Raw genomic sequence first — 23,364 nt, 5'->3', positions numbered from 1 at the left:
TTTCCACGGGCTGGAGACAGCTTCTGGCATTTCTTCCACACCGTGTAGTGACTTCTCTGTAGAGCCATCCCCGTGACTAGAAAAACAAAATCTTTTGCCAGAATAATGATGTTCCCAGAGTAGAAAGAAATAGGTACCAGGGAAGCATTGGTCACGTATGGACATCACAGAAGTTTCCATCTCAGAAAAACACAAGGACCTGCCAAGCTTGGAGACATTTTGGAGGTCCAGATGAAGAATTTTGGAAACGATGGGCAAGTTGGTAAAACAGGCAACCTTCCTCCACAACCTCCCCACACCACACCCCCCCACACACACCTGGCACACATGGACACGTGCGTGGGCACACACACAGATACACACACGTGCACACACACAAAGCCACGTTTGGTAGCTCTGTGGGAATCTTAGTGGCAATTTGTATCATGACTGGGGGACTTGCTCTCACTGATCAGCAAAGAAAAGCTCTAAGGTATACAAAAGAAGGTTCTTTAGATATATCGCCCAAGATGTATTGCAAAAGACTGCCATCTGGGTCTTCCAACCCAGCCATCCAGGGGGTCCTCAAAAGTGGCAAATATACTACAATTTACTTGTCTGTTCTCCAACCGATGGGTATTTAAGTTGTTCCCAGTTAGGGACTATTTTGACTAGTGCTGCTGTGAACATTCTTTTCATGCCTTTTGGTACACATTTGTTGGATACATACATTCGGGTGGGATTGTTGAATCATAGAGTAAGCTTCCTTTCAGCTGGAGTTGATATCGCCAAGCCATTTTCCAAAGGGGTTCTAAGGGAGATCCTGTGTTTCTCCTCTACTCTAACATTCTATACTTCTCTACTCTGGTCACCAAATGCTTGGAGGCTTTCCCACACCAAGCAGTTCTGCAACTGGGGGATACCAGCTGAAGTTCAATTCCGTTCTGATATGATCTACCCGGAGTTAGCATGAGATCCCGTTGGTTAAGAGCTCATTCCCACAAGATTGCCCACCCCCAGCTTCAGCCTCAAATTGGAAGCACTTCTGATTGACTGGGTCTAAATCAGATGTTGCCACAACCCCTTCCTCTGTTTCCATTAATTTGCTACAGTGGCTCACAGAAGTCAGGAAAATAGTCTACCTACTAGACTACTCGTTTGTTACAAAGGATATTAAAGAATATGAATGAACAAGGGGCGCCTGGGTCGCTCTGTCCATTGAGCATCCGACTTCAGCTCAGGTCACGATCTCATGGTTTGTAAGTTCAAGCCTCATATCAACTCACTGCTGTCAGCATGGAGCCCACTTCCTATCCTCTCCCTCTCTCTGCCCCTCCCCCATTCAAGCGCACAGGCGTGCACTCCCTCTCAAAACTAAAACATAAAAAAAAAAAAAAAAAGGAATGAATTTAACTCCTTAATGAGCGAACCAGCAGAAAAATTAAGCTGGTTCAAGTTGGAGATGAGAAATGTGTATGTATAAAAACAAATGCAGGAATTAGGTTGGAAAGTTTGCTACAAAATTGATTAATACCATTCAAGGTTGTCTTTCCCACCAGACCAAAAATCCTTTGAAACTTGAGAATCTTCCATAACTTCTCAGAGTCTAGACCCCAATCAACAGTTACATAGTAAGTCAAAGTGACATTTAGAATGTTAGGGCGGGGGCGCCTGGGTGGCTCAGCCAGTTAAGCATCAGACTCTTGATTTCGGCTCAGGTCATGATTTCACGGTTTCATGAGCTGGAGTCCTGCATGGGCTCTGTGATGACAGTGTGGAGCCTGCTTGGGTTTCTCCCTCTTTCTTTGCCCCTCCCCTGCTTGCGCTCTGTCTCTCAAATAAACTTAAAAAAAAAAAAAAAAAAAGAATGTCAGAAGGGCTTGCTAGGCAGTGTTAGACCGTGGTCTAGTAAGACTCTGAAAAGGCGTGGAGAAACCTTCCTGCCTCATGAGACTTGCTGATCTTTTCATTTTTCTCATTACCTAAAAGCAGACAGCCCTCTAGAATTCTGGAATGGCCTGCTGAAGCTTCAGAGATGGCCAGCTGGAGACCACAGCTTGAAAGGACAGACCACCGTGTGGTCTACAGTCTTAACCAGTGTGGTTTCATCCATCGCTAGAATACATGGGGTTCAGAAAACAAGGCACAGAAGGGGAAAGACAATTCGCAGTATTTTTCTTTCCATTCTCATAATCCTGCTCTACCAGTCCTGTGTTAAAGAAACCTCTCGGACAATTTTGTTAAAAGCACGTGCCAACATTTTATTGCAATGATGCATGCAAAGAAAAAAAAAGTCTCTTGTAGGTGAATTAGAATATTCTCGGTATGGACATTTTAGGGGAGAAGTGAATGGTTAAATAACCATCTTGAAACTAGAGGCTAGATCCAGAAAGTAAATAAAATTAGATCCAGAACATAAGAAAGGAAAGACGGAAGATTAGGAGTCTTGATTGGCAGGCAGTAGTTCCTCAGAACAAATTTCATAACCATCAAAATTCACTCGAAATGGCTTAAATCTTTTTTTTTAATCAAGAAAGCTAATTACTTCACGGAAAGAGGTTGTTATAAATTACTCACAAAAAGCGTATGTCCCAGACTAGTTTGCGGGCATTTTTTTTTTCTTTCATGGTAGGATCAATAGACCAAGAAGTAATTTGGCGCCTTTACCTCCAGATTTATCTTTCATGCTGCACTGGTTTTGTTCCCGGAACCTAAATGGTCCATACCTCGTCAGGCTCTGAAATAACCTTTTCCTTGGCTTGGAACTTTCTCTTCTCCTTCCCATCTCAACTTAAACAACCCTGTCCTGGGCGCCCCCTTTAACACCTCATTTAATAGAGGCTCTCTTCTAACTTCCAGTTCCTTTCCCCTGGGGCATTATCGGTTTTTAAGCTCCAGGAAGCTAGAAACTGTTCCCATCGACCATCACGGAGCTTGACACTGCACAGGGAGCTCATAAAAGCACAGAACAAAGATCCTTGGATATAAACCGGCCTCAACGAATTTTTGCAGTAGGCAATGGAATGCCCACACGGACTAAAACTCTTGAGGCGCTCTTTAGGGCTAATATTACGTTCCTGAGACAACTATTTAGACGCCAGGATTGTCTGCATCCATTAAATGAGAATAGTAGTTCCTCCCAGCGGAGTTTTGAGGATCAAAAGATTGTAGGTCGTTTGCACACCGTTTGAACCCGGTCAGTCGCTCCCACGTGTAACATTTATCTTGAGCCTTCCCGATAACCTACGCTACAAGCTCTTAAACTTCCCGGAGGCAATACCAAGGCCCGCCCCTCTCGCACCGCCCCAGGGAGACGTCACTGACCGAGGTTTCTAATGACGTCAGCTCCGGACCTGTTCGGCTCCATCCTCCCCTTCTCCGGAAACCTACAACTCACGGCACCCGGCCTCCAGCTTTCGGTTATTTTTTTTTTTTTTCCTCTCCGTAGCTCGAATTCTTTCCCTCCCATTCTTCCACCTAAAACTTTAGTCTCTTCCCGCCTTCCCTCAAGCTGGTAATTTTCGGTTCTTCCCGCTTGCGCTCGGGTGAATTTCCCAGCCTTTTGCTCTGTTAATCGCCTCCCGAGCCCCGCCCTTCAGCCTTTCCCGTCTAAATTCCTCTTTCGGCTAGTTCCGCCTCCTGCCACCCGCCTCCGTCACCGCCTTCGGCTCCTTCCGGATCGTCGCAGTTCCTTGCCTCCCCCCCCCCCCCCCCCATCTCGTCCTGGTCCGTTTCGGCTATCTCCGGCTCCCGCGACTTTCCATCCATTCTTTAGCCACACCCCCATCACCAACCTCGGCTTTTTCCGTCTCTACCCGTCTCTCGCTCCTCTGCCTTCGGCTTTTTCCGCCTTGCCTCGACCTCACTCCCTCCCTTCGGCTCTTTCCGCCGGCCTTCGGGAGAAGGCCTGTGCCTCTCCTCCACGTGACGCGGCCTCCGCCTCCGCCTCCCAGTTCCCCCTCCCACCTCGCCCTTCCTCCCGCCTCAGCCTCTCGGCTCCTCCAGGCCGGGCCGCCATTTTGTGTGAATTTCTGACTGCGGCGGGGGCCGAGCAGCCGGGGCACCTAGGGCGGGCAGACAGACAAGACAGTCGGCCCGTCTCCGCGGCCCGTTTCCTCCCTCCCTAAAATCCTTTTTTTTAACCCCCCTCGCTCGCTCTCCTCTTCTCCCCTCCCCCCTCGCTTGCTCCATCGCGCGCGGCCCGCGCTAATTACACCCAACCACCCACCAGTGTCCGTGTCTCCCGGGTCCCCCACCTCCGGGCCCGCAGGGGAGGTGTGTGTGGGGGCTCTCGCCCCGATGAGGGCCCCGCGCCCGTGAGCGAGTGACCCCAGGGGCGGGCTGCGGAGAAAGGCGGCGAGCGGCCCGCCGAGGCCTAGGCCGCGCGGCCTACGCGGAGGTCGGCGCAGAGGTGATTCCGAAACCGAAAAACTATATACCCATTCCTATCAGGAGCCCTCAGAGCTGAAGTGTGCCCCTCCCGCCACGCCCAAGCAGTCCTTTTTCGTGCATTAACATCCCCTCCCCCCCAAAGGAACTATGGAGGCCGCGCCCGGGACCCCCCCGCCGCCACCATCAGAGTCGCCGCAGCCGCCATCGCCGCCGCCGCCATCAACGCCTTCGCCTCCTCCGTGTTCCCCCGACGCCTGCCCGGCCACCCCGCACCTCCTCCACCACCGCCTCCCGCTCCCTGACGACAGGTCAGGCCCCCGGCCCGGCCGGGGCAGCGTCCCCGGGGGGAGGAAGAGGAGGAGGAGGAAGGGGGGCGGCCGCCATGTTGGGCCGGGCCGCGGAGGAGGAGGAGGAGGAGGAAGGGCGGGGTCGGTGGGTGTCTCTCGCTCGCTCGCTCTTTCTCGCTTGCTTTCTCTCCTGGCCTCATGCGTTTCCCCCCCCTCGCGGCGCTCGCCCGCTCTCCCTCGCTCTCGCTCTGTCTTTTTTGGGCGCCATGCTGAGGGGAAGGTGAGGAGGCGCCCCCCGGACCCCCGCGCCCGCCCGCCCGCCCTGGGGAGGGGGCGCTGGGGGGGGGGGCTGCGGAGGCCCACGGGGGTCCTGGCTGCCCCAGCGCCCGGAGCTGGCAGCCATGGGCCCGCCTGCCCGTCGCCTGGCTTCGGGGAAGGGGATGGGGGAGGGGCTCCCGGACCCTTTTTGGGGGGGGGATCTCGAGTAGTAACCCCGCTCTTAGGGATTTGGGAGTTGGGGGTTTCCAGCCCCTGGCAGTATCCTTTCTCCTGGGGGAGGTGTGCCCTGCCCTACTTGGAGAGGTACCCTAGTTTAGGCAGAAAGTGGGGGTTCGTTCAGTTCTAGCTCCATCCTTTTAGTGGGGGGGGGTCCTTTGGGTGGGGGCTCTCGCACTTTTTTTTTGGCGGGAGGGATTTCCTAGCTATTACCTAGAGGGCAAATTTGGTTGGGGGGGGGAATCTCTAGTTCCTTCGATGGAAGCCCCTTTCTCTTTTGCGGGGAGAAACCCCCTCCCCGTGTTTTTCCTTGAAGGCAGGGGTCCTCTCGTTTTTCGTAGGTAGGTGATGCGTTTTTGGCGAGGGGGGTGGGGGGGGTGAGGTTTGCTTTCCCTGCCTTGGAGGGGAGAGGAAGTTGGTCTCTTATTTCTCATGGGGTTCCCTCCTCTTTCGGGCTAAAATGGGGCGCCATCCCTTCCGGGGGAGATAACGATTTTTTTTTTAATTTTGTGCTTTTGCAGGGGGTGAAAGGGAGTGCCCCCCTTCCCCTTTTATTAAGTGCGAAATGGGCTTGCCCCACGCCCTTCTCTGGAGGGTGATAAAGGGGCCAGCCTGGCGCGTTTTAGAGCGAGGTTGGGGCCCCTGTTTCCCCTGCTCCAGCAGAGGGTTGGGGTGCACGGTTTGCCCTCCCTTTCCTGGCGGGGCAGGGGAAGAGGTGTCTAGAGAGTGGATTGGGAAATGGAAGGAGGTTTTCAAGCGGCAGGAAAGGCAGTCTGAGAAGGAGTGGGGGTGGGGAGGGGAAAAGATCGAGCTGGACAGATGGCTGCCCCATAGCAGCCCGGGCTGGGGAGTCGCGGGAGGACCCTCCCCTAGATTGGGGTCTTAGCGAGGGCTTCCTTGCCAGGCACCACGGCCCCTTCTCCCCACTGCCACCTCCCCTTTTCCCTTTCTCCTTCACAGACCATACTTTGCCTTTTAAAAGAAATGCCACCCACATTCAGAGACACAAGTGCAGCAGTTTGGTGAGCTTTTACAAAAAAAAATTTTTTTGGTTTTTTTTTTTGTTTTTGTTTTTGTTTTTGTTTTCTGTTTTGTTCTAATTAAATGTATCGTCCTGGGAATCGCAGCCCATCGCAGCCTGACTCCAGTTCAAGGAAATAAACAGATTAGCAAAGGTCTGTGCGCTAAGCCCACGTTGGGCTTCCGGGCCCCCTCTTGGGGGCAGGTGCATTACTCAAAGGTGCTTACACGCTTTATTCGACCTCTAAGGAGTTCTCTTATGTCAGAAGTGTATGTCTTACAATGGGTTGGGATGGTAAGTAGCCTCTTTTATTGAGTAATTCAATTATCTCCCTCTTTTTGTCCCTTTCCTGCCTGCCTTCCTCCTGCCTTTAGACCAAAGTGATGCTTGAGTGAATTGATATGTTCGAATCAGGATTCTAACCCAGTTTTGAGCCCTTTTAGACTTGCACATCCTTTCGATCTTTAATTTTTTTTAATTTGTCGTACACAGTTTTGTCAAAAAAAAAAAAAAAAGCGTTACTGTAACATGACAAAAACTTATGTAAAAGGCCCATATGTTTTCAAGCCCTTGGTATCCCTCTGTCCCTATCAGTCCATTGCTTTGTCTCCAGCCTTCATCTTTGAAGAAAGTGGACACTTCAGAGGTCCATTTCTAGGAGACGAGGTTAAAACTGAATTTGGTTTATGATCCCTGTATTTGAGTTAATGTGCTCCCTCCCTCCCCCCCGCCCCTCCCCCCTCCCCAAAAGATTGTGGTTCAAGTAGATCCAATTTTCTCATTTTACTCCAATGTCTCTTATGGTGATGGACGTTTAAATTAAGCAAGTCATTTGTAAAGTACTGTTTAAGCACCAAATCTGTAAAGTGTCAACCCCCAGTCTCCTCTCCCCGTCTCCACTGTTGTTCCCTTTGTTCGAAAGCACATGCCTGACCGTGAAAAGTTGATGCAAACGTGTTACATGCCCAGTCATGGTGGAGAGAACACTTCCTCCGGCCCCCAGTCCTCCCTCTCCTACACATACAAGGAAAAAAACGGCAACAGAAATGACTTGCAGAACCAAACACTTGTACTTCCGATGTGTTTTACAAGCATAAGTTCCGTTAAAAGACAAAACACGTTGAAGTTCCATTTTCCCTCTTGGCCCCAGTTTTGGTCCCTGATGTACTTTGGTCGAGAAAACTTTTTAACACACGGCCCTTTTCCCCTCTGAAAGATCCTGTTTACCTTTTTTTTTTTTTTTTTTTTTTTTTTTTTTTAGGGGGAAAAAAAGTTCACTTACGTTGGGATAAGGAAATGTTAACTGCAGTTCAGTGGGCCATTTGTCTTAGTCTTCCTCTCAAAATACTCACAACGTAACTGCTGTGAAGTGGTGATGTTAGGTATGTAAAATCAGTTGTGGGAGGAAGAAGTGTCCACACTGTACAATATCCTGCAAAAAAAAAAAAAAAAGTCTCAAGCACGAACTGAACACACTCTCTCCAGTGCGCAGGGTCAGCTGAAAATGAACTGCCTTTATTTGAAGTTTTCCATCCTTGGTGAAATTCCTTCTCCAGGAGCCAGATTCAGCGACTGGCTGCTCACAGATGAACTTTCCAAGTTTCGAGGGCAACTGAGTTGTAGAAGGATGCTTGTTTAACTTGACTTGGAATGTTAAGGAAATGGGATTTCTTTTGTAAGTGAACATTGTAGCAATCATTCAATGAATTCAAAAGTATCTCCCCAAACACTTAAAAAGGACTCAGGCGTAGCAACACAAGGGTTTGGTTTTGGTTTTTTGTTTTTTTTTTTTTCCGTTCTCGAAGGAATCTCATCCATGAAAACCAAGAAGCCCCAGTAATTATGTCAAACTGTATTTCCATAGTCTTTGTTTTTGAAATGTCACAGTACTGCCTTTTTTTTTTAACCCCCCCAAACTGATGTACCAATACTAGTTAAAATTCAAATTAATGGATGTTGCAAAAAAAGAAAAAGGGTGTCACTCAGAATCCCTGATTTAACAGCAACTCTTAGACGCTTGCAATCTTTAAAATTGTTATATTCTCTGGGGAGAGGTTTAATCTGAAACCGAATAAGAATCTCCCAGTAGAAGTACAACCAATTGTAGCCATGAAAATACGGGTATTCCGCTCATGAAACCCCTTTATTTTTTATTCTTAAATGTGTTCTTCAGAAGAAAAAGATGATTCCCCAAAAGGGCTTTTCTCATTCACGGTCTGTCCTGTCTCCCAGATAGGGTTTCGATTTGCTCAAGTTTTTGAGTTGTTGACAAGCCAGGATTTGTCAGTACAGCAAAGACACTCCTATGGCTTTTGCTTAGCCAGGAAGGCTCATCCCAAGTGGAAAACTGCTTTGTGCCTGTGGAACTGAAGGCTTTCCCAGCTGTTGACTCCCTGGCAAGCTAGAGATGAATGGTCGACTCTGAGTTTGTTTCCATCCAGTTGAATGTAGACAGTTTCATATTAAGCCGGTTTAGTAATTTGTCCTTTATTATTTATTTATTTATTTATTTTAACGTTCTGTTTATTTTTGAGAGAGAGAGTGTGCGAGCAGGGCAGGTACAGAGAGAGTGGAGGACAGAGGATCCGAAGCAGGCTCTGTGCTGACAGCAGAGAGCCCAATATGGGCTCCAACCCGTGAGCCGTGAGATCATGACCTGAGCCAGAGTCAGATGCTCAACGGACTGAGCCACCCAGGTGCCCTGTAATTTATCCATTAATAATTCCTCCACCTCTGCTCTTTTCAATCTTTTCCCTTCCCTGATAGGGGAGGAATGGATGTCTCCCTGTCGCCTTACCCGTTGTTCCCTTCCGTTAACGTCGTCGTGGCTATTGAGGCCCGAGGACCATCTTGTAGAAGCCAGATCCAGTTACAGCAAATACCTGGATGGTGAAAGTCGCTAATTATTCCCAAGCCTCCGGGGATAGCTTTAGGTCAAGCCATATTCCAGAGGACCCAGTTTTGGTCCCTGGGGACAGAATGTGCTAGAACCAGAGTGACTGGTTCTGACCCAGGGTGGGAAGTTGAGTGACAATAATTCGGAGCAAATAGTAAGTGAAATGTCTGAGTTTCTAAGCAGGCAAGGTGCTTGCCTTTACCTTGGCAACATAGCCCCTAACACAATAGGAGAAAAGAGGCCGGTCTCTGAGGTTCCTGGTAGTTGGTATTTAATAGGTCGATTCAGGCATCTGTGTAAGCGCAGTCGGCTCATCGGAGGCAGGAATCAGAATAAATGATTCGAGGCCGGTTTCATAATTAACACCTAATGGAAAGAGAGGAGCAAGCTGCTTGTTCGGGTGGCTTATGATGTGCTTTCGGTTAAGGTGAAACTGGGGCTGTATGTTTGGAGCCAGGTTTCATTCATGGATTTGGCTCTCCAAATTTATCGGCCTCGTCTTTGCCGCGGAACCGTTCTAGTTTTGATAGTTAATGAAGATGGCAGCCTGGAAAGGCTGCACAGGTTTTTTTTCTTTTTCTTTTTTTTTTTTTTTTGGCTTTGTAACGAAAGAAGATTACACGGGCAGTTTTAAAATTTCTGACTTGATCAGTTGATGGCAGTTGGAAGACGTGGCCCCCTTGGTTGGTGTGGACTTAGTTGCATCCCACAATCATCATTCCGATAGAATGCTTTTTTGTTCCCATACTGGATATCTACCGGGAGCATAGTTTGCTTCTCTTGGCCAAATGGCTCAGGATGGAGAATCTCTCGTATTTTTTTTTTTTTCCCCTCCTTGTGTTTTTTTTTTTGTTTTTTTTTTTTTTTTTTTTTGTGAATTTGTATCTGTGTGAATTGGTGACTCAGCTCCCTGTGTGTAAGGCAAGTGTTGACATCTTTTGAACGTTGGAGGTGGCTACGGGATAGGAAGGAACAGTGTGGGCTCTGGAAGCAGATAAGATTGTGTCCAGGCCTGGCCATCCCTGCAGTGGGCACTGAGGCTAATGCTCTTTTCTCAGGGTCATTGCGGTCAAGTGGGCATGTAACCGGACACCCACACGATGCCTAGCATTTGGCAAATCTTGGTTTCTTTATCTTCTTTCTGTCTCTACTGCAGAAAAATTCTAGATCGAATGTATAGCCTGGTATGTAAGCAGAAGAAAGAACATCTGTGTTTTTTTTGTTTCTTTTAAATATTTTTCTTTTTGAAGGAGAGAGAGAGAGAGAGAGAGCGAGCGAGCATGAGCGGGGGAGGAACAGAGAGAGGGGGAGACACAGAATCCGAAGCAGGCTCCAGGCTCTAAGCTGTCAGCACAGAGCCCGATGCAGGGTTCGAACTCCCAAACTGTGAGATCATGACCCGAGCTGGAGTCAGACGCTTAACCGACTGAGCCACCCAGGTGCCCCAGAGCAACTGTGTTTTTGAGGCAAGTCCGTTTCTCTTCACCCCTTAGGTTCCTGGCCAGGTTATTTAATTTTGAGCAGCAGATTGGGGTGGAAACTAAGTGGAAGCCATCTTAAGGCCTTTCTGGCTTGCTCAAGGTCCTCGTTATAGATGCTGGGACGGTCTCGGCGGCTTGAGCTTATGCTGACGTCCTGCCTGCGTTCGTCTCTGGTGATTAGGGTTTGAGCCTTCCTGCCGCCTCAGTGGGCCTCCCGAGAACTGAGAAAGTGGGGCCGGAGCACCCCAACCCGCTGCTGACTGGTCTCGTCACCTCAAGCAAGTCCTTTACCCCCTCTAGAATCTCTGACAGACGAGCAAGGCCCGTCCCAGCTCCCAAGATTCTCCTCGCCCCTTGGGAGTTTGGCTGAGTCAGTAAAGGTTTTTGTTCATTCAGCAGTCAGGCCCGTACCGCGCTTTGCTTGGAGCAGAAAAGTTTTCAGGGTGTGCAAGGAGCTCTTCTCTCTGGAGGACTTTATTTAGATTTGAGCTAAGCTTGTCCCTACCTTTGCCCGGCCTCAAATTTCCTTCCCGTGTCTGACACCTGCAGCTTCCGGCCACCATAGGGGTTGCTGCTGCTGTGGCAGCTCTGGAGACCCACCTGCAAAGGGGGTGCCTTCAAAACGAATTGCGAGGTTAGGCTGAGTGCTTAGATCCCGGGTGGCTCTGTCAGTCAGCTGAGCACCTGGCTCCTTTGTCCCTGTTGTCCCTGTCCGATGGTCCCCAGAAACCATAAACTCCTAGAAGTGTAAAGCTTAGTACCGCGTGGATTCCGTTTGTTCCCTTTAAACCTGTCTTGATCCTCTTCTGGTAGAGGGATGGTGGGGAGTGGTGGACCGTGTGGACGTGGGGGTCAGGCCGACTGTATGTGACCTGTGAGTCATTGACTGCTGGTCTCCCCAAAGGTGCGACAGTGCCTCGTGTGAAGGTCGAAGATTACCTCCCTGGGACCTGCTGAGTGCTTCCCATGTGCTAGCTCGCCCCAGGCCGGCGCTGAGAATTTGAAACAAATGAAGTCACTTGTCCAAGGTCGCAGAGCTGGGTGTGGAGGCAGAGGTAGAACCCCGGGCCCAAGCCCCGTACCTATATGCTGTCGCTGTCGTGGGGCCGATACGATGTTTTCAAACTGCAGTGTGCAGCCCTTAGCGGGATATGAAGTCCCATTTAGTGATTTGTCTCCTGCAATTTGAAAAACAAAGGGATGAAAGAGGGTAGAAAAAGCAGAGTACAGTGGAGTTTAAGAGCCACTTTGTAAAACTTCAGAGAAACATATAAAGGAGATGTGGGTCAAGGTCAAAGCTGAAAAGCTACTACTGGGAGGACGGGTGGACAGTCTGTGGCTCTACAAGATCCAAGCCTGCCCACTTGGCTTTTTTTTTTCTCCCCCCTAAGTAAAGTTTTATTGGAACATAGCCACGCCCATTAACTTATAAGGTCAGTGCTGCTTTTGCACTAAACCTCATAAAGGTACAGAGAACTGTACGGCCTGCAAAGCCTACGGTATTTATTCTTGGGCCCTTTAAAAAAAATTTTTTTTTATTTAGGTAATCTCTACCTCGAACGTGGGGCTTGAACTCAGTGACCCCAAGATCAAGAGTTGTATGCTCTTCTGGCTGAGCCAGCCAGGCACCCCCACATTTTGGGCCCTTAGAGAAGAAGGTGGCTGGTCCCTACCTGCACAGGAGCCATTGTTATCTTTGTTGTGACAGAGGTGGTGGGAGAGAATGGAAGGGAAGTACAGGTATTCCCTTAAAAGTTGGCCCCAAAGACTCCTGGCTGGCTGTCAGTAGAGCGTGCAACTCTTGATCTCAGGGTGATGAATTCCATCCCTACTTTGAGTGTAGAGAATACTTTAAAAAAAAAAAGGGGGGGGGTGCGCCTGGGTGGCTCAGTCGGTTGAGCGTCCGACTTCGACTTAGGTCACGATCTCGCGGTCCGTGAGTTCAAGCCCCGTGTCGGGCTCTGAGCTGATGGCTCGGAGCCTGGAGCCTGCTTCCGATTCTGTGTCTCCCTCTCTCTCTGCCCCTCCCCCGTTCATGCTCTGTCTCTCTCTGTCTCAAAAATAAATGTTAAAAAAAAATTAAAAAAAAAAAAGTTGGCCTCAGAGAGTGGGGACCCTCCGTGACCTGGTGCAGCTCCGTCAGCCCGTTGTTTCACTCCTTCCAGTGCATGTAGAGGCCCAAGCTTGGGCTTTTGAACCTTTAAGTCAAAGAGATTTTCATTCATCGGAAGTAACGGGAGACTTCTTGAAGCCAGCGGGGAAGTGGATTGCAGCTAACACGTCCCTGTTAGGGCCCAACCCAAGGGAGCTGGGCCCAGACATGAGTGTCACTTGGCTAAATGTCCGTTGCAGGTGGCTTGGGTTATTGCCCTCCTCATTTTCCTAACAGACACCAGGGCTTAGGTTTCCTTGGGATTTCAGGCCCTGCCATTGCATGGAAAGCCAGAGCAGTCCTGGGAACCATAGCTTCTTGGCAAGGGAGGTGGGCCTCATCCCTGGGGGGTGCTGACTGGTGGCCCCTTTCATGTCAGTTGATGCATCACGTACGGGTTTTTGTCACTCTCTGGCCTATCAGGAAGCCCTTGATGGACACTCGGTGAATGAGTTTTTGATTAAAGACAACCCCTTGATTACCTCATTGGAGTTTTAGGTAACCCACGTTATTGCCTGTGAAAATAGTCCCATGTCTGTGTTGACGAAACTGAGCAAGAGGGTATGGAGAGCTGAGGCCGATGCTGGGTTTGTGCAGAACATGTCACAAGTGCTGCCCCCAGTCTGAACCTGGCCCTGTGCTGGACCCTTGGAAACTCAGGTGACCGCCAGCCTCTTCTCTGTCCTCCAGGAGCCCACAGTTGAAGTTAGCAAAGAGTTGAATACAGATAATTGCAGTTCTGTTTTTTTTTCTTCTTTTTTTTAAGTTTATTTATTTATTTTGAGAGAGAATCTCAAGCAGGCACAGAGCCCCATGTGGGGCTCAGATTCACAAACCATGAGGTCATGACTCGGGCCAAAACCAAAAGTCAGACGCTTGCCTGACTGTGCCACCCAGGCACCCCCAGATAATTGCAGTTCTTAAGGAAATTCTTTGGTGGTGTATGAACAAGAAATCCTAGTAATCCTAGGCTAGGTTTTCTTTTAAGACAAAAATGTTAATATATTCTTTGTCTTAGTTGAATGTATGTTGAATGGAACCAAACCTATTTCCTCTGAAAAGATTCCAGACGAGCAAGAGGCTTGGTTCACAAGTTAAGTGATTTGATTTTCCTTTCTGGAATAATAGAAATTGGTCCTCCTTGGATGAGAACCAGCATCCTTCCAGCTGTCTGAAGCCTTAGTTGGCATGAGAAGGTGGTTAAGAAACTGTTGCTGAGAAACAGACTTTAGAGGTTCATCTGACAGGAGGAACTGGGATCAGATGGATGCCTTTACCAAGAACAGGAGCTGTGAGGTGCCCGGTGGCTCAGTCGGTTAAGCATCTAGCTCTCGATTTCGGCTCAGGTTGCGATGTAGAGGTTCGTGGGTTCGAGCCTGGGCTGTGCACTGACAGCACGGAACCTGCTTGGGGGTGTCTGTCTGTCTGTCTGTCTCTCCCCCTTCCCTCCACACACACACACACACACACACACACACACACACACACACCCCTCGAGTGCTGGCTTTCTCGCTCTCTAAATAAATAAATAAACACTAAAAAAAACCAGGAGCAGCGTTCAGAGTGAGTGGGAGTGAAAAAGTAGCTGTTCAGGCGAAGGAAATGACACCGGACTCCGTGAGACTCTAGTAAGTAGGCCAGGTTTTTTCTCGATCAGCTTGTTTGAAGCTCTGCAGAAACGCTCTGCCTGAGGGGTTTGTGTGCTTGGACAAACCCTGGCGTGGATGCCGCACACCCCGGGATGAAGTGTTCCTGCTGGTGTTGCATGGCTTTGGAATTTCCTTCCCTTGGAATGATTCCCGTTGCTCTCTGTCCATCTGGGGAGAAGACCCTTTCCTTGGGGTTTTTCCAGGATTCTTTGGGCCTTTCTGTGCAAAAGTCTTTGGTGAGATTTTTGAACGTCTCATTTCCCTTTATTTGATCTTGGAAGGACTGTATTTGCCTCGTGTCTTTGCTTAAGGATAGTTTTTCCTCCTAGGCATTTGTTCTGGGCCAGGGTAGTGCTAAGCACGTGATGGACCATGGTCTCAGGAAATTCTTCCCAAGAGGATTCGGTCCTTCTCACAGGTTCTGTTTCTGTCTTCACCTCACAGTTGAAACCCGGACACAGACCTCGCCCAATGTCTTAATACCTCGCTTTGGTGTTTCTTGGAATGCTGTTTCCTTTGGTCGGTTTTCTGTACATCTGTCTTCTTTTTGCCAGCGCCGTTATAAATTTCGGGGAGGGGTTTTGGCGGTTGGCCTGTTGAGCTAATTATTCTCTTCCAGATGATTTCTAATTCTCCAGGGTCGAGGTTGAGAGTTGGGCCTGGAGTCAGAGAATCCAGGACTCGTTCCAGTTTTGCTCTGTGCTGTGACCTTGTAGGCAAATATCTTCTCCTCCCTGAGCCTCTGTGAAATGGGGGTACCGATGACTCATGACCAACGTGGGTCTGCTACCGCGTTTCAGTGAGGGATGAGTGGATGTGAACTCAGCAGTCTGGTACCTGGCATGGAAGTCGGCTGCTACAGGATGTTTGTAACGAATACTTCTCACTGCTTTGTATAAGACGCTGAGGTATCCTGGCAGGTTTTGTCGTTGAGGAAATCAGGGCCGAGAGGTAAGGCCCTCATGGGGGTGATGGAGCCCCCCCTCCTCCCCAACCCCAGACTCCAGCTCTCTGCCTTCCTTGATAACCTCGCCTCAACTTGTTGAGGCGGTCCCCACTCAGGGCATCTTTTTTTCTTTAACTTACGGAAATTTTCTAGCATTTTCGTTAGAAGAGAAAAGCCATCATCTACACGTCACCTGGTTTCACAGTTATCTACATTTTGCCAATTTTGGTTCATCTCACTACATCCCCCATCTGCCTTGCGTATTTTTTTAATGTTTGTTTATTTTTGAGAGAGAGAGAGAGAGCACGTGTGCGTGCAGGTGGGGGAGGGGCAGGGAGAGAGGGAGACACAGAATCCAAAGCAGACTCTGGGCTCTGAGCTGTCAGCACAGATCCTGACGTGGGGCTTGAACCCATGAACCACAAGATATGACCTGAGCTGAAGTCAGATGCGTAACTGACTGAGCCACCCAGGCGCCCCTGCCTTGTGTATTTTAAAGCAGATCTCAGATTTCACGTCATTTGACCTGCAGATTCTTTTTTTTTTTTTTAATTTTTTTTTAACGTTTATTTTTGAGACAGAGAGAGACACAGCATGAACGGGGGAGGGGCAGAGAGAGAGGGAGACACAGAATCGGAAGCAAGCTCCAGGCTCCGAGCCATCAGCGCAGAGCCCGACGCGGGGCTCGAACTCGCGGACCGCGAGATCGTGACCTGAGCTGAAGTCGGACGCTTAACCGACTGAGCCACCCAGGTGCCCCTGACCTGCAGATTCTTTAGTGCATATCTGTAACTTGGAGATTTTTAAAAATTATTATATTTATTTACTTATTTCTTTATTTATTTTAAAGTAGGCTTCACGCTCAGTGCGGAGTGCAACACAGGGCTTGAACTCAAGACCCTGAAATCAAGGCCTGAGCTGAGATCAAGAGTCCGGTGCTTAGCTGACTGAGCCACCGAGGTGCCCCAACGATTTTTTTTTTTTAAAACATAACCGCAAAGCTATAATCCTATGTAACAAAATTGACAGTAACTACTTAATATTTCAAATACCCATTCCAAGTGCAGATTTCTCCATTTCCATTGGAGAAATTGACTTCTGGCTGTAGGTGCGTTTCCATCCGGGTCTCAGCACCGGACCGGCTCTTCTGCTCACGTTGAAGTGAGGGGTTGGGGGTGCTGGCGATCGGGCTTCTCGTGTCCCATGGTTGGTTTGCGCTTGGCTGCTCGGGTGGGGTGTTGTCTGTTACGTGGGCACGTTACCATGGAGGTGGTGCGATGTCACAGTCTGTTGTGACACCACGTGAGAATGTTGAGGGGAAGGGAGACATAGAGCCCATTTGCTCTTGAGTTCTGGTCAATAAACCTAGGTAGCAAGGACACTGAAAACCATGTGTGAGGCCCAGAGGTTTATTTCAAGAATTTCCTGCCTCTGAAAATCCCTCAGTGAGGTGCCCCCCACCCCCTGAGGCTCCTTCACCTCGTCGGAAAGCGAGGGAAAGCCTCTGTGCCTTCGCTCCCAGTAAACAACTGTCCCACACGGTCGGATTTGGGGACTTCGGCAGTTAGGCCTGTCGTTAACCATTTGAAGAGGCAGAGCCTCCCCATAATTTTTGTAGTTTTGTCCCTAGTTAATGGGTCATTCCGAGCCTACCCAGGCAATTTGTTGAGCGTTTGGGCAGTTAATGGTCATAACCCTGACCTTCACATTAACCTAGCCGCCTCTTGTCAAGGGCTCTCATGATCTTCAGGTAACAGCCACTGCTCCCATGAGTGTCCACCTTTTGGTTTTTTTTGCCCCCACCCCCTTCTCTTTTTTTGCAAACCAGATCGATCCACAAACCCGGGCCCCTTTCAGTTTCCTTCCAGCTCTCTCGTCTAGAGAATTTCCATGTCGGGAAGCTTTGTTTTTTTAAGGGGCTTTTGTCCCTTCTTCCTGGGGCTCAGCTCTCCCTGTGCCTTTCCCTCCTGGTCACCCACTCGGTTACTTCCTCTTACCAGCTAGATTAGAGCAGAGGAAGGGGACGTGTTGATTTGTCAGTTTTCTCAGGGTCTGTCGGGAGAGGATAGCGCGTACTCAGTCCGGCCGAGTGTAGCGGGAACTTGTTGGCCAGCGGTCAGCAGCGACCCCCAAGGGGAGTTGGCTGAAGCTTCTCCGTACAGAAAGTGCTTCCTGATGAGCACCCCAGCCAGTTTAGGGCTATCCTTAAACCTGGTAGCTGCTTTTTGTCTGGTACTTTGTGCCTTTCTCACGTCAAGGGCTTTATCCACGTTAATCTCATTTAACCTTAACAACCCTGGTAGGTACTACAGTCACCCCATTCCACAGGTGAGAAAACCAAGGCGCTAAGTTACGCATACCAAGAGCGTAAGAAGCGGAGCTGGTGGTTGGTCACTTGGCCTGCAGAAAGCGGCCCCGTGCCCCACCCCGCCAGCCTGCTTTGAAGTCATGAGATTTCTTGACTGCGTGCTGTTTTTGCCAAGCCCATGGTGTGTGTTGAATTCAGCACGCTCCTGTGCCCTGTGGAGTGGCCAAATAGGCATTCCTTAGAATGGGCACCCAGATCTAGTCTTTGACCCGAGAGGGAGGAGCTGGCTGTCACCAGCTCTGTGAGTGGGAGTTTAAATGCCCTGGAAGCTTAGTGCGGGAGGCACGAGACAGATCTGACCCTCGGCAAGCCGGTGGCTTCTTCCCGTTCCCTCCTGGACACCCGTTCCAAGTCAGTCCCCCAGCTTGGTCGGTTGCCTGTCCCCGATGGCCCCGGCGGGCCGACCCTGGCGCGGCCATCCTGGGACATTGCCAGTCCGGGCTCTGGGAATAAGGTCGTCCCTGCTCAGGCTGACGCCTCAGGCTTTCTCCTGCTTACTGGTCTCAAGAGGGCTTGGCAGGTCTAGATTGAAATGATTAGCGCAGTGGGGCTTCCCCCACTTTTCTTGAGGGATTATGTCACAGTCTATTAGGCAAGCTCCCTCGGTATTTAATCCCACTCTGACATGGGCTTTGCTGGCAGTCTGTGAGGTGGCACCACTGAAGCCTGGCTGCTGTTCCTGGAGCCTGCTTTTGTGCCCGCGTGTCAGTGGTCCCCGGGGATTTCTGCCCCTGTCCCGGCTGGTTCGGTTTTCTTGGTTTTTGTTCTTTCCCCTTGTAAGGAAGACAGACCCCGTGTTCATACAGAAGTTAAGCTGGGAATTTCCTGTGTTATCAGAGGGCACCCCCTCAGGTGACCAGAGGTTAGCCCAGGGCTCGGAGAAGTTTGAGAGCACAGCATGGCCAGATGGCACTGAGGACGCACAGTGGGCACTGGAGGGTCACCGGCCTGGTGTCCCTTGCAGTCTCCCATTTTCCCTTCGTAAGTCGCCAGCAGGTTTTTTGTTTCTGTTTTTTAAATACTGTTTGTCAGTTTTCCCCAAGTCCGTGTAAAGAAACAAAGTTCTAAGTATTCGTGACCCATTTAGTAAAAAGTTGCGGGGTAGATTCTCACTGAGCCCAGATATCCCGGAGGTGTTCGTACAGGTAACGCAGAGCCCCTCTTTGGCTGAAAGTCTTTGGAGGGTGGATTTGAACACTGTGCTTCCTTGCTTTGGGAAGTCCTTCGGCATTAAAGGGCTTTCTTCAGGAATCATTCTTTTTTTTTTTTTTTTTTAAGTTTATTTATTTTGAGAGAGTATGTGTACGACTGGGGGGAGAGCAGAGAGAGGGAGAGAGAGAATCCCAAGCAGTCTCTGTGCAGTCAGCACAGAGCCCGATGCTGGGCTTGAACTCCCAAACCATGAGATGAAGTCGGACACTTAATGAAGGAGCCACCCAAGTGCTCCCTAGGAATCTTTCTTGATGGTGGTGAGGACTTCGGAGTCGCTCGGGTGGTCTTTGTAGCCAGCCCCCAGGTGTTCGGTGTAGACCCGGCCCACGTATTCAAGCAAGCTGGCTTGTGGGTGCGGGACAGGGATGGAGCCTGACCCTGACCCTGGGCAAGACCTTGGCCTGCCCTGTCACGCTGTGGGCGGAGGTAAGGGAGTGTCTGCAATGTCTGCCCTTGACAAGTCCCATCACCTGTCCTCCCTTTGCGATCCACCTGCCTGAGAGGAGAGCGTTCAAAGCGTCTTGCCATCCCTTCCACTCTGATAGGCTTCTTCTGGCTCCATGAGGGTCTTTTGCTCTGGGAGCCTTATTTTCTTTCATCAGGGCTTCTGGGAGCCCGGGCCCTTCTTGTCTTCCTGTGTCCCCTCCGTCCCCACCTGCCCGGAGATTCTGGCCGCTTTTCCAACATGTCCCTCTGAGCTTTTTCCTTTCCAGACCGTTGGTTAAGAGTGATGCGCTTTTTGGGGCGCCTGGGTGGCGCAGTCGGTTAAGCGTCCGACTTCAGCCAGGTCACGATCTCGCGGTCCGTGAGTTCGAGCCCCGCGTCAGGCTCTGGGCTGATGGCTCAGAGCCTGGAGCCTGTTTCCGATTCTGTGTCTCCCTCTCTCTCTGCCCCTCCCCCGTTCATGCTCTGTCTCTCTCTGTCCCAAAAATAAATAAAACGTTGAAAAAAAAAAAAAAAGGTGATGCGCTTTTTAGCTTTTCTTCATGGAGTACGGCCCTCCATCCCCGCCATCCTCGGTTTGTCTCTGGGCCTTCCTCAGCTCCATTTTGTCTGTCTGTCTCCCTGTGTTTCTCCTGAGGTGTGGCAAGCTGGTCTGCCCACGGTGTTCCCAGCAGGGAGGGACGTGCGTCCTGTTTGCTGCGGGAACCACACCCTGGCGTCCGCCGTGGTTCCAGGCAGCAGGGAGCCTGCCCTGCTCCCTCCGGCTGGAGAGCTCGCCGAAACCAGTTTCCCCAGTCGGGTGGCACTTTTACTGTGGGCAAGGCCACTCCAGCCAGGCAGCTTGTCCCACACCCCGTTCCGTGGGCCGCACCCAAGCCCAAGCCGGAAGGTGCCTCACTTGTCAGGAATGCCGGCTCCTCCCCGCTTTACTCTGCATCGTTCTGCGGGGCTGCCCCCCACCCCCCACCCTGGCGATTTGCAAGGAGACGACCCGAGACACACGTCGGTCACCTCCCTGACTTGTTTCCTTTGAAACATCTGAACAAATTTTGTGTCCCGCGCTGTGTGTGAGAGAGCTGCCCTTGACCTCTGCCGGGCTGTCCGTGGGGTTGGGGCCGCTTGGGTTTTAAGCTGACCTGACCGCTTTGAATGGGGAATGAGAATTAAGAGAGGCTCCTTGACATTTGGGGAGCAGCGCCACCCGGGGCGGACAAAGGGGGTTGCGTGAGTGAAAGGACGCGAAGGACTCTTGGAGCATCACCAGTGTGGTGTTTCTCTACAAAGCCCCGTAGAACCTGCGGGGGCTCTGGGGGCGGGCTTGTTCCCACTCTGACCCCGGGCCCGTCTGGGCAGCAAGGTCTTTTCTGCCTGGATTAGATCCTTTCATGGTTAGCCTTTCGGATCCTGGGTTCATTATGCCCCTGTTTATGTTCTCTTCGTTCTCTTCTGGGGTCCTAGTTAATGGAGAAGAAAGGAATTTTTTCTGTTCTCACACACGCTCTTCCATGGTCACGCTTGAGGAACTGTGGGAGCTTTTAGAAAAGATTTGCGGAATTTATTTTATTTTTATTTTTTAAACCAACTCCTGTACTTGTGACAACTGTCTCTGTGGGTTTGGCCAAAAACTGGATTCTTTTTCCAGTTGCTTTCCTTCTTAACCCTATTTATCCCCTTCCCTCTTCCCCACCCTGTAGATATTTAGAATGTTCTGTGGGCAGCGACTGTCATGTTTGGAGAGTGCTTTTATTTTTGAAAGTACTAGGGATGGGGTGATGTGGGGGCAGTGACAAAATCAGGAAATCTGTAGGAAGGGGAGCCAGAAGGGATACCGGGGGTCGGCAGCAGTGGAGTGCGGGGGACCCGACCCCGACAGTTGTTAGGAGGGGACGTCAGGAGGGGTTTGGGGCCTGGGACCCTTCGCTCACCCCTTCCCCTTTCTTCACCTGCTCGGTTGCCCCCTGGCTCCCCAGCCCAGAGCTGTGCAGCCCAGGCTGTGGGTGAGACCTCTGGAGACCAGAGCTTGTCACTGGTAGTTCTTACGGGGCTTTGGTGAAATACATTGTGTCCTTGGGCACAGCCCGAGCCTGCTTGTGGGTCGGGTCCAGGAGACCAGGGGCCGCCTCTGGTTTAGAACCATGGCCCTGTCCCCACTGTGCACAGCCACCACCCTCAGCTCACAGGACACATCCATAGGACTAGGACCAAGCCCGTGACCTCAGGCCGCTGTGCACCACTGCACTCTGGGACGGATGCTAATCCGTGTTCCCTGAGAGACAGCAGCCTCTCTGGTCAAGTAAGTCCTGGAAATGCTCTTAAAGCAGGGCTGCGCAGGCTTCTGGACGGTAAGACCTCTGGGAACTTCCATTAGAGCATTAAACACTGTGATGCCCCAAGGTGGGGATTTCCTCCCCTCATTTGACCACAGAACCTTGTCGCTTTTTTTCTTTAGAATTCGAGGTCCTTGGAGCACTCTGAGAAATACTGACTTAGGGTGGTCCCCGTATCAGTGGCTGCACCTTGAAAATCCAGCGGTGTCGGGCCCCCGCCCGCTGTCCCCCAGCCAGGTTACACGAGAGTAGGCGCAGTCCTTGGGGGGGGGGGGCCGAGAGGCAGCGGCCCCCAGTCCTCCCGAGGAAGGCGTCGCTCTCTTCCTGTCCACCGGGGCCACCCCGCAGCCCTCGGACATCCCCTCTCACACCCCGGCTTCATACTGGCTTTGGGATTGGTTTATAGGGAAGATGGTGAGTTGGAAGAAGGTGAACTGGAGGATGATGGGGCCGAGGAGACCCAGGACACCTCCGGAGGGCCCGAGAGGAGCCGGAAGGAAAAGGGGGAGAAGCACCATAGCGATTCGGACGAGGAGAAGTCTCACCGGAGACTGAAGCGGAAGCGGAAGAAAGAGAGGGAGAAGGAGAAGAGGAGGTCGAAGAAGAGGAGGAAATCCAAGCACAAAGTAGGTCTGGGAGGGTGCGCCCGGGCCGGGCTGCGTGCACCGGGCTGGAGCGGAGCCCCGGGGGCCGAGCTCGCCTCGGAGGCCCGAGGGCACGCGTAATAGTGGTGCTTATTCCTTCCCCAAATTGGATAAACAGTTTTATTTTTCTTTAAAGAGTCAGTGGCTCATGCTCCATTGCCACTAAATGCCCTTAGGTGAGGTGTTTGGCAGGGAGCGCTGGGCCCTTCCGGCACATTCCGGCAGCGTCTGTCCCTGGGCTGACACTGCCCGCAGCGGAATCACTAAGTCCGTTTCTTCTGCCACTGCAGCGCCACGCTTCTTCCAGTGATGACTTCTCGGACTTTTCAGATGACTCGGATTTCAGCCCCAGCGAGAAGGGGCACCGCAAGTACAGAGAGTACAGCCCCCCGTATGCACCGGTGAGTATCTGCCCCGCAGGGGCCCCCGCGGAGCCGGGTAAACCACCCTTGTTTGCTAAGCACTTGCTGCCTGCTGGGCATTCTTGCACCGCGTGTTACGTGGGTTTTAAGCCTGCAAGACGAGATACTGTTTTTATCCCCGTTTTACAGGTGAAGAAAACAGAGCCGGGAAACCAGCCAGGTGGCAGCCTTGTAGTGTAGGAGCTGGGGTTCAAGCCCAGTCGGTGGCTGATCTCCATTAGCCATCCTAAGACTTCCCTCTTCTTCCCATGGCCTTGGCAGGACTCAGGATGTCCCCGTCCCCCAGAAATCTGCTGATTTATCCTTGGTGTAGCTGACCGTTGTCCACCATTGAGAAATGACCTGTTGTGGAAAATTGGAGCAAATTATCTCAAGGGTCGTAGAGTCAGAAGTCAGATGTTTATCCTGTTGTAACACGGAGCTTAAACGGGCGTTTAGATTATTTGTTTGGTTTCTGTACTGTTTTTTCTCCCCAGCAAAATCGGTAAGAAAAATTGATGTAGATTTTCAAGTTTTGATGAAAAATGCTTTTAAAGTTAGTAGCTCTAAAATACATACGTCCCTGTGTCCCATGACTCAGCATCATCTGTCCTAACGAATAATTCAATCATATAATGTTACACTTGACATTGATATGCTAGCAGAGATT

At 50.7% G+C, this 23,364-nt stretch overlaps 1 protein-coding gene across 7 annotated transcripts in view; it reads left to right on the top strand.

Annotated features, from left to right (window-relative positions):
- Positions 1 to 3,220: 3,220 nt before the first annotated feature.
- The window catches only part of ZC3H4 (zinc finger CCCH-type containing 4), a 45,023-nt gene continuing 24,879 nt past the window's right edge, over positions 3,221 to 23,364 (top strand). Inside the window, exons 1-5 of one of the 7 annotated variants that reach the window (XM_030299228.1) lie at positions 3,221 to 3,398; positions 4,514 to 4,938; positions 6,114 to 6,175; positions 22,056 to 22,275; positions 22,584 to 22,694. In XM_030299228.1, the coding sequence (XP_030155088.1) occupies positions 4,519 to 4,938; positions 6,114 to 6,175; positions 22,056 to 22,275; positions 22,584 to 22,694 (813 nt within the window). In that variant the 5' untranslated portion in view covers positions 3,221 to 3,398; positions 4,514 to 4,518. The other 6 variants (XM_030299229.1, XM_030299227.1, XM_030299231.1 and 3 more) reach the window with 6 other exon arrangements.

The sequence above is a fragment of the Lynx canadensis genome, chromosome E2, assembly GCF_007474595.2.
Source record: "Lynx canadensis isolate LIC74 chromosome E2, mLynCan4.pri.v2, whole genome shotgun sequence".
NCBI classification, from domain to species: domain Eukaryota; kingdom Metazoa; phylum Chordata; class Mammalia; order Carnivora; family Felidae; genus Lynx; species Lynx canadensis.
This window is presented reverse-complemented; position numbering and strand designations above follow the sequence as displayed.